Below are 15,078 nucleotides of genomic sequence, written 5' to 3'. Positions count from 1 at the left end.
TTCTTTTAAACCCCTGCTAAACCAATATCATGAAAGATTTTATGTCTTTTATTGATTTTATTTTAGATGGTAGCATGTTCCAGAGTTGGGAACCCTTCACAGAAAAAGCCCTTTGCCCCTGAGCTGTTCTACGATAGTCAACCCAACAGTTATCATTTGCTGTGCTCCTTGTTATTCTACTACCATCATGTCTATTTAGAAATTTACATGACACCTGTGGGGCTTTATTTTGCAGACATTTAAACATTTAGGACAAATTTATAAAAATGTTAAAAATAAAAAGGTTTTATATATATATATATATATATATATATATATTAGCAATGGTGCACATAATTTGGTTTATTGTCCATGATTTTTAAAGTCTGATTGTAAAGTGACAATACGATTTACTGTGGATTCACTTGTTTGAGTCCAAACTGTGATGCAATATGAAATATGAGACAAAATCATTGCATGCATAAAAAGCTGAGACGCCTGCTTTGAGATGTACTGTCTAATATATTTGAAATAATGCAAGTTCTAATCTTTACCTTTTTTGAAAGTTTCTTTACGTGTCCATCCAATGTGAGATGTGAATCTAAAATAATACCCAAGAACTTTAACTCTTTTATCTATTCTATTTCTTTATTTTGCATCTTAATCTTCAACGTTCCTTTTTACATACAAACTGTTTTTCTGACGTTCAAAGTGAGGTGGTTATTTTGGAGCCACTGAGATATTCCCTCTAGGTTGGAATTTAAAATCTCAGCTGCCTTTTCTGGTATTTTAGCTGATGTATAAAAAAACGGTGTTGTCAGCATAAAGCTGACACTTAATATCTGGGCAGTAACTTGGCAAATAATTTATAAATAAACTAAAAAGCAATGGACCTAAAATTGAACCTTGGTGTATTCCTAATTTATTGTTTTTAAAAGATTATTTGTTTCTGCTCAATTATCACACATTGCTCTCTTTTTTGTAGATATGAGGCAAACCACTCAGATGTTTGTTTACTCAAATTAAAAGCAGTTAATTTAGACAAAAGAATAGCATGGTGAAGTGTCGAATGCCCTTTCAGGTCAATAAAAACTGCTCCCACATCATGCCCCTGATTGTCTTACATTTTCCAAAAAACAGCAATTTGCAGTTTCCGTAGAGTGCTGGGGTCTAAAACCAAACTGCTGCGGGTGGAAGAAATTATTACTCTAAGTGATTTATTAATTGTTCTGACACCACCTTCTCTAAGACCTTAGACATGACAGGTAAAATTGAAATTGGCCAATAATTTGAGACTAAATGGAGCTGTCAATAAGGAGCTACATTTCTTAATAAAATTACTACATTATAAATATCTTTAGCTGTAGAATTCTATGGTTTATTTATGATTTCACTTATTTTCCTTTCATCAGTTTCCATAATACAAAAGGAGCTTTGTAATTCTTCCTCTTGTCCTTTGACAATGCTAGTGTAAAATTTTGAGCCAATTCTTCTGCTGAGCATATAAAAAATGCATTAAATTCATGCGCCATAGTGGCTTTGACACTAACAATCTCTCCCTTTATTTGCAGCTTTTTAATTCTCTGTTGATCACGTGTTTTATTTGTTAAATTATTCAATTGTTTCCATAAAACTGAACTTTGTCCATTAGCGTCCTCTATAGGTTGAGTGTAATATGATACTTTTTAATTACGTAATTCTTGCAAAACTTTATTTCTAAGACTATTATAAATTAAGGTATCTGTACTTAATTTTGAAGATAACGCAGTTTTCTAAAGCAATGTCTAATTTTTTCATAAGATTACGGATATCACTGTTTAGCCATGGTAATGATTTCCTTTTTCTAGAATAGTTCAAAAGTATAGTGTTTATCAACCAATTTAGTCACTATTTCAGTTAAAGAATTGCAACAATAATTCCCATAATTTATTCAATAAAGCCTCCGCGTCTGAGATTGTCAATCCGTATATCTTATCACATGGCTTGTTGAGCACACTGCCACTGAGACATAGCGGGTGTGGAGGCTTCACGCCACCGCGGCAACCACGCTCAACTCACCACGCGCCCCACCGAGAACGAACCACATTACTGCAATCATGAGGAGGTTACCCCATGTGACTCTACCCTCCCTAGCAACCAGGCCAATTTGGTTGCTTAGGAGACCTGGCTGGAGTCACTCAGCATGCCCTGGGATTCGAACTAGTGAACTCCAGGGGTGATAGCCAGTGTCTTTACCACTGTGCTACCCAGGCCCACTACAGCATCCGGAAAGTATTCACAGCGCTTCACTTTTTCCACATTTTGTTATGTTACAGCCTTATTCCAAAATGGGTTAAATTCATTATTTTCCTCAAAATTCTACAAACAATACCCCATAATGACAACGTGAAAGAAGTTTGTTTGAAATCTTTGCAAATTTATTAAAAATAAAAAACGAAATAAATAAAATCTATCAATCACAAATATTCACAGCCTTTGCTCAATACTTTGTTGAAGCACCTTTGGCACCAATTACAGCCTCAAGTCTTTTTGAGTATGATGCTACAACCTTGGCACACCTATTTTTGGGCAGTTTCTCCCATTCTTCTTTGCAGGACCTCTCAAGCTCCATCAGGTTGGATGGGGAGCGTCGGTGCACAGCCATTTTCAGATCTCTCCAGAGATGTTCAATCGGTTCAAGTCTGGGCTCTGGCTGGGCCACTCAAGGACATTCACAGAGTTGTCCCGTAGCCACTCCTTTGTTATCTTGGCTGTGTGCTTAGGGTCGTTGTCCTGTTGGAAGATGAACCTTCGCCTTGTCCAGAGCGCTCTGGAGCAGGTTTTCATCAAGGATGTCTCTGTACATTGCTGCATTCATCTTTCCCTCGATCCTGACTAGTCTCCCAGTTCCTGCCACTGAAAAACATCCCCACAGCATGATGCTGCCACCACCATGCTTCACTGTAGGGATAGTATTGGCCAGGTGATGAGCGGTGCCTGGTTTCCTCCAGACATGACGCTTGCCATTCAGCCCAAAGAGTTCAATCTTTGTTTCTCATGGTCTGAGAGTCCTTCAGGTGCCTTTTGGCAAACTCCAGGCGGGCTGTCATGTGCCATTTACTGAGGAGTGGCTTCCGTCTGGCCACTCTACCATACAGGCCTGATTGGTGGAGTGCTGCAGAGATGGTTGTTCTTCTGGAAGGTTCTCCTCTCTCCACAGAGAAATGCTGGAGCTCTGTCAGGGTGACTATCGGTTTCTTGGTCACCTCCCTGACTAAGGCCCTTCTCCCCCGATCGCTCAGTTTGGCCAGGCGGCCAGCTCTAGGAAGAGTCCTGGTGGTTCCAAACTTCTTCCATTTACGGATGATGGAGGCCACTGTGCTCATTGGGACCTTCAATGCTGCAGAAATTTTTCTGTACCCTTCCCCAGATCTGTGCCTCGATACAGTCCTGTCTCGGAGGTCTACAGACAATTCCTTGGACTTCATGGCTTGGTTTGTGCTCTGACATGCACTGTTAACTGTGCGACCTTATATAGACAGGTGTGTGCCTTTCCAAATCATGTTCAATCAACTGAATTTACCACAGGTGGACTCCAATCAAGTTGTAGAAACATCACAAGGATGATCAGTGGAAACAGGATGCACCTGAGCTCAATTTTGAGTGTCATGGAAAAGGCTGTGAATACTTATGTACATGTGATTTTTTTCGTTTTTTATTATTAATAAATTTGCAAAGATTTCAAACAAACTTTTCACGTTGTCATTATGGGGTATTGTTTGTAGAATTTTGAGGAAAATAATGAATTTAATCCATTTTGGAATAAGGCTGTAACATAACAAAATGTGGAAAAAGTGAAGCGCTGTGAATACTTTCCGGATGCACTGTATGTAGCACTTTTTTAATCTTCTGGTAATTATTGACTGGGATTGGAGTAGCACAATAAACTGCATCTGGGATTTCATTCAATTTGAACTCTTGTAATCTCTGTGTCTGGTCCATCGGTAGCAGTATATTTTAAAACAATTTATATGTATATATATAAATATGTATATATATAAATATATATATATTATATTATTAACTTAATATTTCAGTTTAGGAGCCAATGGCTCCTAAGTCATTTTTTTAGTCTGGAGCCCTGGTCCAGGGACACGATTAATTGCACATTATATTTTATATAATTAATCACACAGAATTATTAATTCAATATCCCTAGTACTTATGCACAAAAGTATATATACAGAGTGGCCCCAAAAAGTATTGGACACTTAATGTAGCACTTGAAGATGTATGAAATTCACTGCATTATATAACAAAATATCAAACCAAGTGACATCTGCAAACAAACAATGCTAGTCATTATAAAGCTGCTTTAGAACAATTGGGAAAAGCACTAGAAAAATTAGCGATTAAGGGGAGCTTGCATGAAAAAAATATGAGCATAAATAAGCTACTCAAAAGAAGAGGCTGAACGTCAAAAGCAAGAAGGCAGAACACAAAATGAATTAGAGATGAAGCGATAGATGAACAAGGAGAGAAAGAGAGTGTGAAAGAGAGAGAGAGAGAGAGAGAGAGAGAGAGAGAGAGAGAGAGAGAGAGAGAGAGAGAGAGGTGTCTTACACGTATCTGACAGATTCTCATCATGCGACTCATTGACTGAGACAGGCTGAGGAAACTTTTAATTGTCCTGCCTCAGGCTACCACTGATGCTGAATGAAAGGAAATGAGGAAAAATTGGTTGAGAAAATAAAAGGAAAAGCTCTCAGAGGAGCAGAAAGGTCGAAGCGTTTCTTTTGGATGACATGAAGCCCATTTCTGAGAAGACAAAAATGCCTGCTTTGGGAAATCTAAAAGAGATCATGACGTTTAGAAGCAATTGAGCTTTCAGTGAGTTCATTTACCTTACTGAGCCTGACAATATAACTTCATTAGGTTAATTTAAGCAAGAAAAAAACATTTAAGAAATAAATAACACAGACATACAGTTGTGCTCAAAAGTTTGCATACCCTGGCAGAAATTGTGAAATTTTGGCATTGATTTTGAAAATATATTTTGAGCACAACTGTAATTAAAACAATTGACATTTTGTGCTGTATCATGTACACTCACTGAGCACTTTATTAGGAACACCAGTACACCTACTGTGCTTATTCATGTGATTATCTAATCAGCCAATTGTGTGGCAGCAGTGCAATGCATAAAATCATGCAGATATGGGTCAGGAGCTTCAGTTAATGTTCACATCAACCATCAGAATGGGAAAAAAATTAGATCTCAGTGATTTTGACCATGGCATGATTGGTGTCAGACGAGCTGGTTTGAGTATTTCTGTAACTGCTGATCTCCCGGGACTAGTGTTTACTCGCAATGGTGCCAAAAACAAACAACATCCAGTGAGTGGCAGTTCTGCGGACGGAAACGCCTTGTTGATGAGAGAGGTCAACGGAGAATGGCCAGACTAGTTCGAGCTAACAGAAAGGCTACAGTAACTCAGATAACCACTCTGTACAACTGTAGTGAGCAGAATAGCATCTCAGAATGCACAACATGTCGAACCTTGAGGCGAGTGGGCTACAACAGCAGAAGACCATGTCGGGCACTTTATAAGGACCATATGTTCCTAATAAAGTGCTCAGTGAGTGTATTTTAAGCATCAAATATGCTCTGATTGGCTGTGATTTTGACACTTCACACAGCATTTTACTGTTAACGTTGGAGACTTGTTGTGTCATGCCTGGTTAGGACACAGTGTAATTATGTGATTGGAGGAGGATGCATTACCTCATACAGGAGCAGGTCGGTGATATGGAAGACCATGCAGAGAGGGAACTTGGCTGTAAAAAGTGTTAAGAACCACTGGGATGCGTACATATGGGCCTCCAGGTTCAGATCCTGGAAGTGAGACCACAGGTCCGGCAACTGCTCCTGGACACAGAGGAGATAAACGGGGCGAGAAAAGAGAAACCAATTCAAAATGTATAGTAAATGTATACGAAGTGCATCTATACCCATTTTTGTTGGGATGCCTAAATTATTTGTATCTACAGTATATTTGAAAGCAGAAGTGCACAGAGCATAAATAGTAAGTGGGACCAAACAAAAAATATCTTTAGTTAACCACTAGGCAAAAATACTAACCACTTAGTATGAGCATTATTAATAGTGATGCTTGCCATAGAAACCAAAACAAAACAGGAGAAATTCACACTCAAGATTCAGATTCTGGGCCGAGAATAAATCAAAGGGCTAACCGACATCTACAAAGGCATTTAAATTAGCATCTCAAAAAGACCTTTTCAGGCACACAGCACAAACAAGCGGGAAAGCCGGAAGATTGAATATTATTCTGGGATAGATTGCACTGTTTGATCTGAGAGGTGCGAGTGTTAGGTTAACGCATGCAAATGAATTTGGAAAGAAAAGAAGACAAAGGAACTCACTCAGAGGTGGAGACAGAAATTCTTCCAGAGAGCCTGGTACCATTTGACACGTTTTCCGCGATGTGCGAGCCTAACCGATGCTGATCGATGCTAATGCTCTTGCAGCAGGGGAGTTTGTCGATACTAACCGGGTTGGGTTTAGCGCAGAAAGAGGGCTACTTCAGCCTTAATTGCATTTTAGCACAAAATTAAAACCCATTTACCAGTGGATTGGGTCTAATAGCTTACAAGAGGGCCGCCACTTGCACTCGACATGGCCCATGTACACACATAGATAGTCAGCTCTCAAGAGGAGTGTTCAAATACAAGATTGAGTGTGACGCTATCAGCGAGAGCCAAGGGGGAAAGGCAAAAGGTGAAGTCATTTCAGAAGCAGAGCAAGTTATTACATTTTGATAAAAGTTTACAAAGACAAAGATTTTGTTTCTTTGGAATGACATGCACAGATGAGTTATTCACAATAAAACCAAGAATGTGCAATAATAAAGTAACGAATAATTTTTATTTCAACGAGTTGAAATGTTTAATTCCTGGCAAACTAAAGGAACTAAGGCCACGTCCACACTAATACATTTTCCTTTGAAAACCCATTCATTCAGCTATGTTAACACCTCTCATCTACACTAGAACAGCTTTTCCTCCAACGAAAATGGAGCGTTTCATAAACGCTGTCCATAAAAGCATACTTAAAAGCAGATTAGAGTGGATGTGGCCCATATCTTACTATAAACCAGCGTAGCACTTGAAGACTTCTCAAAATGTGACGTTCATGTGCGAGATGCTGAAAATTAGCAAGATGAGGCACATCGGTCAAAAATGTCCGACCAATGCATGTTTACATAGAAAAACAAAAAACAACAAACAGCACAGATGAATGCATAATTTGTATGGTATGAATGCCCCCTTTCATCCTTTGTTTTTGTCCTAACCAGCCGTGACCATAAAAAGCAATGCACGTTTTGTGCGATATTTTGGTAGCTTGATTTCCATTTATGTCGCTAGGTAGTTCCATACAGTGAAATCTCATTAGCCCATAATCCCACTCCACATAGCCTTTTATTACTCATTCCAAGAGCGTTAGCATCGATCAGCCTTGGTTAGGCTTGCACGTCTCGGAAAGCATGTCATACAACTCTCTGAAGAATTCCCGTCTCCTTGTGAGATGCTGTAAAAGGGAGACCAGGGGGTTGAACATAAAGAGCTTTCAGCAAACACAGTGACATGAGACTGGACTAGTGTGCCCACATAAACACAGACAAACTCATAACATTAAATGCCAAACCTGCAGCAGGCGCTCTAGCTGGTAGAACTTGCAGTGAAGATCTTCAAAGTTATTTCTGTAGAGCTCTCGAAGACCGTAGTTGTACATGATCTTCACTAGCACACAGAAGGCTTGCTCCTCGGGCATCTATACAGAGAGAGAGAGAGAGTGAGATTTTACAGCTAGTATAGCCATATTTTTTGTTACCCTTACTTACATATTTTCATATAAATCCTTTACAGTTTTGTCATAGGCTGATTTCTGGATGAATTATGCTGTATAAATACTACTGGCTTATATTACAAGTCCATGAAATAAGGCATTTTTGAGAGAACATTGGAATGCACCTTCGTTTTCCTTCACACAATAAACTTTTCCTACATAGAAATGACCAGTAAAGTACAGCAGATGAAATCTGCAATGCATTCTGTGGCTGCACTGCTTGTGAGGTTTGTTTAGGCGCGCTGACTGTCCCCTGCTGGCGTGGCTCGTAAAATCACAAAGTTTCCTGTACTTCAAGCTGGAATTGCTCTGATGGTAGGAAAATATGTACTTCTAATACAAAAGGTACTTTTATTTACATAAAGGTCAGGAAGCATGATTGATTGGGTTAATTTTTTAACATGTTTGTTTTTATTTATTAATCGCACTAAATTAGCATGTTAAATCCACAGCTTTAAAATAAATTCATTAATTAAGGTATGGAGGGAAAGATTACATACAGTTAAATGTTGAGAAAGTGGTGTGATGTCAACTGCAGTGTCTGTCTGCCTGATGGTATCAGAGAGGGAGTGTGTTTGTGTTTTTGAGACCGAGAGAAAGAGCTGGGTGTTAAATCACACAGACAGCATGTGTGTCCTGAGCTGAATGGGCTCCTGCAGGTAGACAGTCTACGTCATTAATATTCCTGACAGCTCCTGAGCAAGGCCATGAGAAAGACACTTACACTACATTATAGAAATCCCAAAATGCACTCTAATATCAAGCCTCATATGAGCAGCCATCGCAGAAAAAAGAAAAAAAAAAAACTCCATATTCAGCTTTCCGTTTAATTAAATATGGAATAAACCATTTTGTCAATGTCCCACTCTTGCTCACTGTCTCCTCACTGAAAATAGTCCTTTTTCCTCTGTCTACTATCAGCTCCATAACAAGCTTCAAAAAGTCGAAAGACCAATTTTTGTATTTTTACCTTCTTTTCTTTAGAAAGATTTTTGTTAGACTCTTTCAATTTAAACTCTCTTCAGAGTTTAATAATTGGCACGAATATTACCTTTCAAGTAAGTGCAGAAACATACGTATTCAAATACAGACGCGACATGTCGAAAGTTTAAATTATTCTAAAGTTCATTTATGAAACTCTACATTGTGCAAGCTGACAGGTCCTTTGACATGTAATCTGTCAGCCAATCAACTTGCATCTCTATGTGTCTAATATTTAAATTGCCTTGTTTGTAGGTAAGCCGGTTTCACTGCATCGCTATACAAGAGTTTTCTTTCTAAAACCCTCCTCCGGTCTAAATCTTCTTCAAGGTGACTGTGTGTATGTTTTATTGTGCAGCAGCAGCAGCATGTCTTTTGTATGTCTAATCGTTTAGCAGCATGCCTTACAAGCTCATGTAGCAAGTCTTCATACTTTATCGATTATTACACCTTAAGTTGTCATGACTGAACTAACTTTAGCTCAGCAATATTATCTTCAAACTGTTGCTCAGACATAGCTGACCTGAAAGAGTAGACTGACCATAAAAGAAGATAATTTATGCTAAAACTCGTTAAGATGGCCCAATGAAACATGCACTCATTCCTCATCTGTGCAGATAACATGGATGAAACATTACTATTGAGGTGAAACAACAAACTTGAAAGCAGTCTCACAAATTACTTACATGTAACAGTAATACAGCCGCCAGAAATGATTGGCCTTGACAATAGCCGATCTTCTCGTCATAGACAGAGTAGGCCTGTGGATAAACAGCAGTTTAGATTGTTAACTGAACAAAAGCTTTTTCTTTAAAAGCCAACATCGATTTTTATCCAATTTCTTCCATGGAAAAAGTAAGTTGGTCTTGAACCAGTAATCAGTGCACGTTATTCTAATAGAATTTTTTTTTTTCTTTCATAACATGAAATGCTTTCTCTAAAAGCAAGTCCCACCCTATTTTATTCCGCACTAAATATTCTGTTAAATTCAGAAATGCGCTTTATTACAGATACTACAGAAATGTGTTGCGAATGCCATTTCATGTCGACTTTAATTTACAATAATTAATGAGCAAATTTTTTCTGTATTCGTGCTTTGGCATATTTAAATGACTGTAAATGTTGGAAGATTTTCTCAGCAAAGTGTGCCACTCAGAGCTGAGGGATGTTGTCTCCAAGATTAGCTGGAATGAAGGTCCTTTGAACAATTTAGGAGCCTTTTAATCTGCCAATGCCAATCATCTGATGGAAAAGCTCTAAAGACTCCTTACAAAGGAGATTTAACAAAGAACAGAACAACCACCCCCCGTATCTCCACCACTCCCAGCTTTTCTCCTGTTTCTCTGAATGGTGCACTTTTTTTTTTTTATCCGAAAACATCTGCAAAGGCAGTCTTAAGTACAGTCATGAATGGCACAAGCTGATAAGTCCTTTGACATGTAATCTGTTAGCCAATCAATTTATGTACTCTCTCTGTGTCTAACATTTAAATTGTGCAAAATTGCAAATTCTGAAAACAACCTTACCCATAGTAAAATCACTATAACGCATGGACTCGATCAAAATGGCAGCAACAGCTCAATGAAATTCAATAAAATGAGTTATCCTAACGGTCCGCTGTTTCTAGTTGCCAAGCAACGTAGCAAACTTGGGGCCTCAATATAAAATGTGTGTTCACAGGGCGCGTTTATAGTCATTTCACAACGGCTTCGAATGTGGCTTATCCAATTGAAACGCTCCTTTTGTGGTAAAGTAACACTGTTCTTGTGTGGATGAGTGGCACAACTGTAGCAAAATTAATGCATTTTCAAACATTTCAAATGACGTAGCATCGAAGTAAAAATTTCTGAGACTCGCTGCCTTTTATAAGCAACAGCAATATGATAAAAGATGCTAATATTCAATAAATATGTAAATGTACTGATAATAATAATAATAATAATAATAATAATAATAATGAAAATGAACAATTCTTTGACCAAGTAATAAAGTTCATTAGCTTAACTGAAGGCTGTTCACAGTTGCCAAGCAACATAGTATCTTATGCGTTACTACTGAATTCAAATGATATGTGGTCAAAGGTTTGCAAATATTGGCTAGTTTCGACAGCGGTCCAACCAATCAGATTTTAGAGCCAGACCCATCTGTTTCATTATATAGAGATAAATGTGCACTTTGATTCAATCTGTGTTGTAGGTAATTGGATAATTGTCCACTGGATAATTGTATACGCTATTAGTCTGGAATCATTTCGAAATGTAATAACAGACCCATGACGTATAACTGCCTTTGGCTGGCAAAATTAACAAATGTACGTTTTCACCCATCTCAAGGGCGTCTCAACAACACATGTGGTCGGATATATACCAAGGCCATTAGGATTACAGTAAAACAAAGGTCAGTGGATAGAGATGTTACAGCGTGATCATGATGCATGTTGCCAGACAGCAAGAGTGAGTCATGCCTGGAGGCAGGACAGCTTTCACTTCACCTTGCAGATCTTGTAGAGAGAGTCTTGGCCATCACCACCTGAGTCTTTGAAGTAGTCGTGAGCCGGGAAGGTGCGATGGATGTCTCGGGTAATGACCGCTTCCTGGGCGGAGTCCTGTTGGTTATGTCAAGACAAAAATCGCATTATGATAAAGTCCCTTTAGGCCAAGTCATTTGACTTGCCATATTCGTAATGCCTCTGAGTGGCTATTTTCTACTGATATAAGTACAGCTCCTATCAACTTGAATGGCGAAATCTCCAAAACAGCTAGTCAAGATTACAATTAAGTAACGTATTTCAAATAAGCCATTAAATCTAACAACAATGCTATAATAATAAATTGTGCTTTTACATCTTAAATAATGCAAAAGAAAAAACCCTGCTATTTTTCAGGCTGGTCAAAATAGTTCTCGAGTAAACTGACAGGCGATGTCTCTACCAAATAGGTGATTGGATCTTTTAGCTGTAAGGCAAGACTGCCATTTCTAATGGTCACAATATTCAACGTTATGATTTCACCAATTCATCTGTATATCAGTGATCGGTCTCACCCACATAACGTCTCTGGTCACGATCAGGCACACTTCCATTTTATTTTGGCCACTTTCATTTGTGGAGCCAGTATCAGTACAGGACATGTTTCCCAATCCTGTTCCTGGAGGCTACATAATACACATTTTGGATGTCACCATTATGCTTATTTTAAATCTTTTTATTTTACCTGTCCCATCCAAAATGTGTAGTGTTAACAGGCCTTCAGAAACAGGGTTGGGAAAAACTGAGCTACGCAACTGCCTCAAAAGGCACTTTGTGGAGGAACGACAGCAATAGATTTGTTTTCTTTCAGTGTGGGTGTGCAACATTTTTTTTGTAATAGTAAAATATATTTTAAGTCAGCACAATGCTATGGGGTTCTGGGTGGTTGCAATGTTGTTGTTAATGTGTTATGAATGATTTCTAAGTGGTTGATTACTGGTCCAAAACAGCCAACCCCCAAGTCTCCATGACATTCTGGTCCCAAGATAGAGCTTTAGTCCATGCTTGAATGCATGTCTGTTGGATTTTTGTCAGTTATTGTATCATCTGCAAGGTGAAAATCTTAAGTATGAACGCTTAGAAACTCTCAAACAAGATGCAAGATTTGAGGTATCATTCATGTTCGTAGCACAAACAGTGCAGGGATAAGTTAGCTGCCCAAGTTTAATACTTTTAATTTGGGGTTTGTGAAAATCACTAACCCGTGATTTTACCTACCCGAGGTACGTGTGGTGTCATTTTTAAAATTGATGTGCGTCACATAAAAAGTGTACTTTTGAACAACCTCTGTGAGACGGGCTTCAAAATTATCAATTTTTAACATTAAAATAGTAACCTAGCCAGCTACAATTTCCTCAACTGGTACGCACGATTGTCAAAAAACATTAGCACTGATCACTTCTCTGTCAAAACCACGTTATGGGACTACACTGGAAAAGCTCAATTACTAATTGTATGATGGTAATTTTTTGTAAGCTCTTTGATCGTCATCCATGTTCCTTGCAGATACAATACAAACATTTCACAAGCTCCCTTTATTCCACACTGACCTTTAATACAAGGTTGAGATTGACAGGGCAGTGAAAGGAAGCATAAAATGCTTTTTTTTTGTCAAAAAGACACCAAGAAGAGTCCTTGAGTGAAGGAATAACCTTGTGTGAAGTGTTTACAGAGCTCACATAAATTAAGAAGCATGGAAGAGTGTCTTGCTCAGCACAGAGTCCTCTTCAAAGCTAAACAGCAAATCGAATTAACAAGTCAAATGCAGTGTGAGAGTCACATGATGAAGAACACGAGCAGACTCTGGGAGGCAAAGCATTACAGAAACTCTGGAGCAGAGAGAAGCGAGCCACTTAAAAGGGTCTAATCTGGACCAAAATGGTTCTTGATGGTGGATAGGCCAGAATAAGATCTGGAAGAAAAGCAGATAGAAAAACCGCCTGAACAAGGGGCTTATCAACCATTATAATTGCCTATTTTAAGAGTTTCGGTCACCGTGCAGAGAAATCGTAACCGACTACATAGATTGAAGGATCTAGCAGAAGACGACAGGTTGCTCCGGCAGTGAACTGAATGAACATGCAAGCATTAAGCAGTAATCTACTGCAGACAGCACATACTAGGGCTGGGTAAAAATATCGATTTTCGAAATAAATCGCAATCTTCATTTGAACAATCCTGATACTGATTCCTAAAATCTTAAGATTGCCACTTTACTTTTAGTTCAGTTTTGGTTGTGTTGATTATTATATTTTATTACATTAAAGTTTGGGCATTATTGTTAATTTCTTTAATATTTTCATAATGAACCATGTTAGAAGGTTCCCTGTATAATTTACAGCATTAGCTGAGAGATCATTTCATACAGAATAAGTATAATGAACATTATAACTGAAATATACCCAAGTGAATCAGAATCTATTCAAATCACTTCGGAATCAAATCGTGGCAAAGGCATTTATACTGCAAGCAACATTGTTTTAATTTGTTCACATCATATAAAAAGTGTACTTTTGAACAACATCGGAGAGACAGGCTTCAAATTTATTTATTTTTTAATTAAGTAAATTTAGCTAGATCCTGTTATTAATTCTTAAAATCCCTAAATCAATTTAAAGTTTACTTCAGTTTTGGTTGTGTTGATTATAATATACAGTATTTTATTATAACTGAAATACATCCAAATGAATCAATCAAATTAAAACATATCGAAGTCAGAATCGAATGAAGAGCTTGTGAATCAGAATTGATTCAAATCAGGAAATTCATTTCGATACCCAGCCCTAGCGCACACTGCTTTTCATCAAATACTTCTGAGTAAACAGTCTCAAGGTTTATTGTCATCTTCACACATTGTAGAGAAAGATTTGTGAAATCCATGCTGTGACAACATCACACGGAGACTGCGGAAATGTCTCTGACAGGCAGAGTTGTTATAAAGTTCATTCAATTAACAGCATGTGTCAGGACTAATTAAAGGCATCATTAGTCAACTAATATGAAAGAGGGAAGGATTCCACCTCCCCTCACCTGTTTCACAGTGTGTATGGGAGTTTGTTAATGGGTGGACAGAATAAAGCCTGACAGAGTATAAAGTTAGCGCAATGAGGACACTAACGAAACCTTTTGTCATTGAATAACGTCTCTTTTGTTACCCTTTCTGTTCTTTATAGTCAGTTGTTGATGAAAAAAAAAAAAGCTAAAATGTGACAACAATGATGAAAAACTATCAAATTAATATTTTTGTAATGTACAAATTTAGAAGGTCCCTGTATAATTAACAGCTGAGAGAACATTCCTTTTGTATGTAAGCAAAATGGACATTATAACTGAAATATACCCAAATGGATCAAAATCGAATTGAGAGCTTGTGAATCTTGTGAAAATTACTGTATTACAAGAATAAGAATCATCGAGAATAATAAGAATTACAAAAGAAAAACATTTGGACTGTAACAAGAATTTTAGAAATATGCTTAATGGTCATGAAAATAATGCGAAGTAAATTTTACTTTTATTTGTACAGCATTTTTCACAATGCACAGTTTCAAAGGAACTTTACAGAAAGTCGTTCTGTTAAAACATAAATTTACATGTCGTTTAGGCATCACAATACAAAGTTCTAAATATAGGCTTCATTTTCTTTATGCTAAATACAGAATCTTTAAAAAAAAAAAAAAAAAAA

The 15,078-nt window shown here is 37.7% G+C and overlaps 1 protein-coding gene across 5 annotated transcripts in view; it reads right to left on the bottom strand.

Moving 5' to 3' along the window:
• The window catches only part of LOC127438412 (rab GTPase-activating protein 1-like), a 131,227-nt gene that overhangs the window by 34,486 nt on the left and 81,663 nt on the right, over positions 1–15,078 (bottom strand). For all 5 annotated transcript variants that reach the window (XM_051693978.1, XM_051693983.1, XM_051693982.1 and 2 more), the window contains exons 14-17: positions 11,358–11,471; positions 9,553–9,627; positions 7,685–7,810; positions 5,744–5,887 (exon numbers count right to left, since the gene is read on the bottom strand). In XM_051693978.1, the coding sequence (XP_051549938.1) occupies positions 5,744–5,887; positions 7,685–7,810; positions 9,553–9,627; positions 11,358–11,471 (459 nt within the window). The remainder of the gene's footprint in view (positions 1–5,743; positions 5,888–7,684; positions 7,811–9,552; positions 9,628–11,357; positions 11,472–15,078) is intronic.

This window comes from Myxocyprinus asiaticus, chromosome 49 (genome assembly GCF_019703515.2).
Source record: "Myxocyprinus asiaticus isolate MX2 ecotype Aquarium Trade chromosome 49, UBuf_Myxa_2, whole genome shotgun sequence".
In the NCBI taxonomy this organism is placed as follows: Eukaryota; Metazoa; Chordata; class Actinopteri; order Cypriniformes; family Catostomidae; genus Myxocyprinus; species Myxocyprinus asiaticus.
Note: the sequence above shows the minus strand (reverse complement) of the source record. Positions and strands in the feature narration are given on the sequence as shown.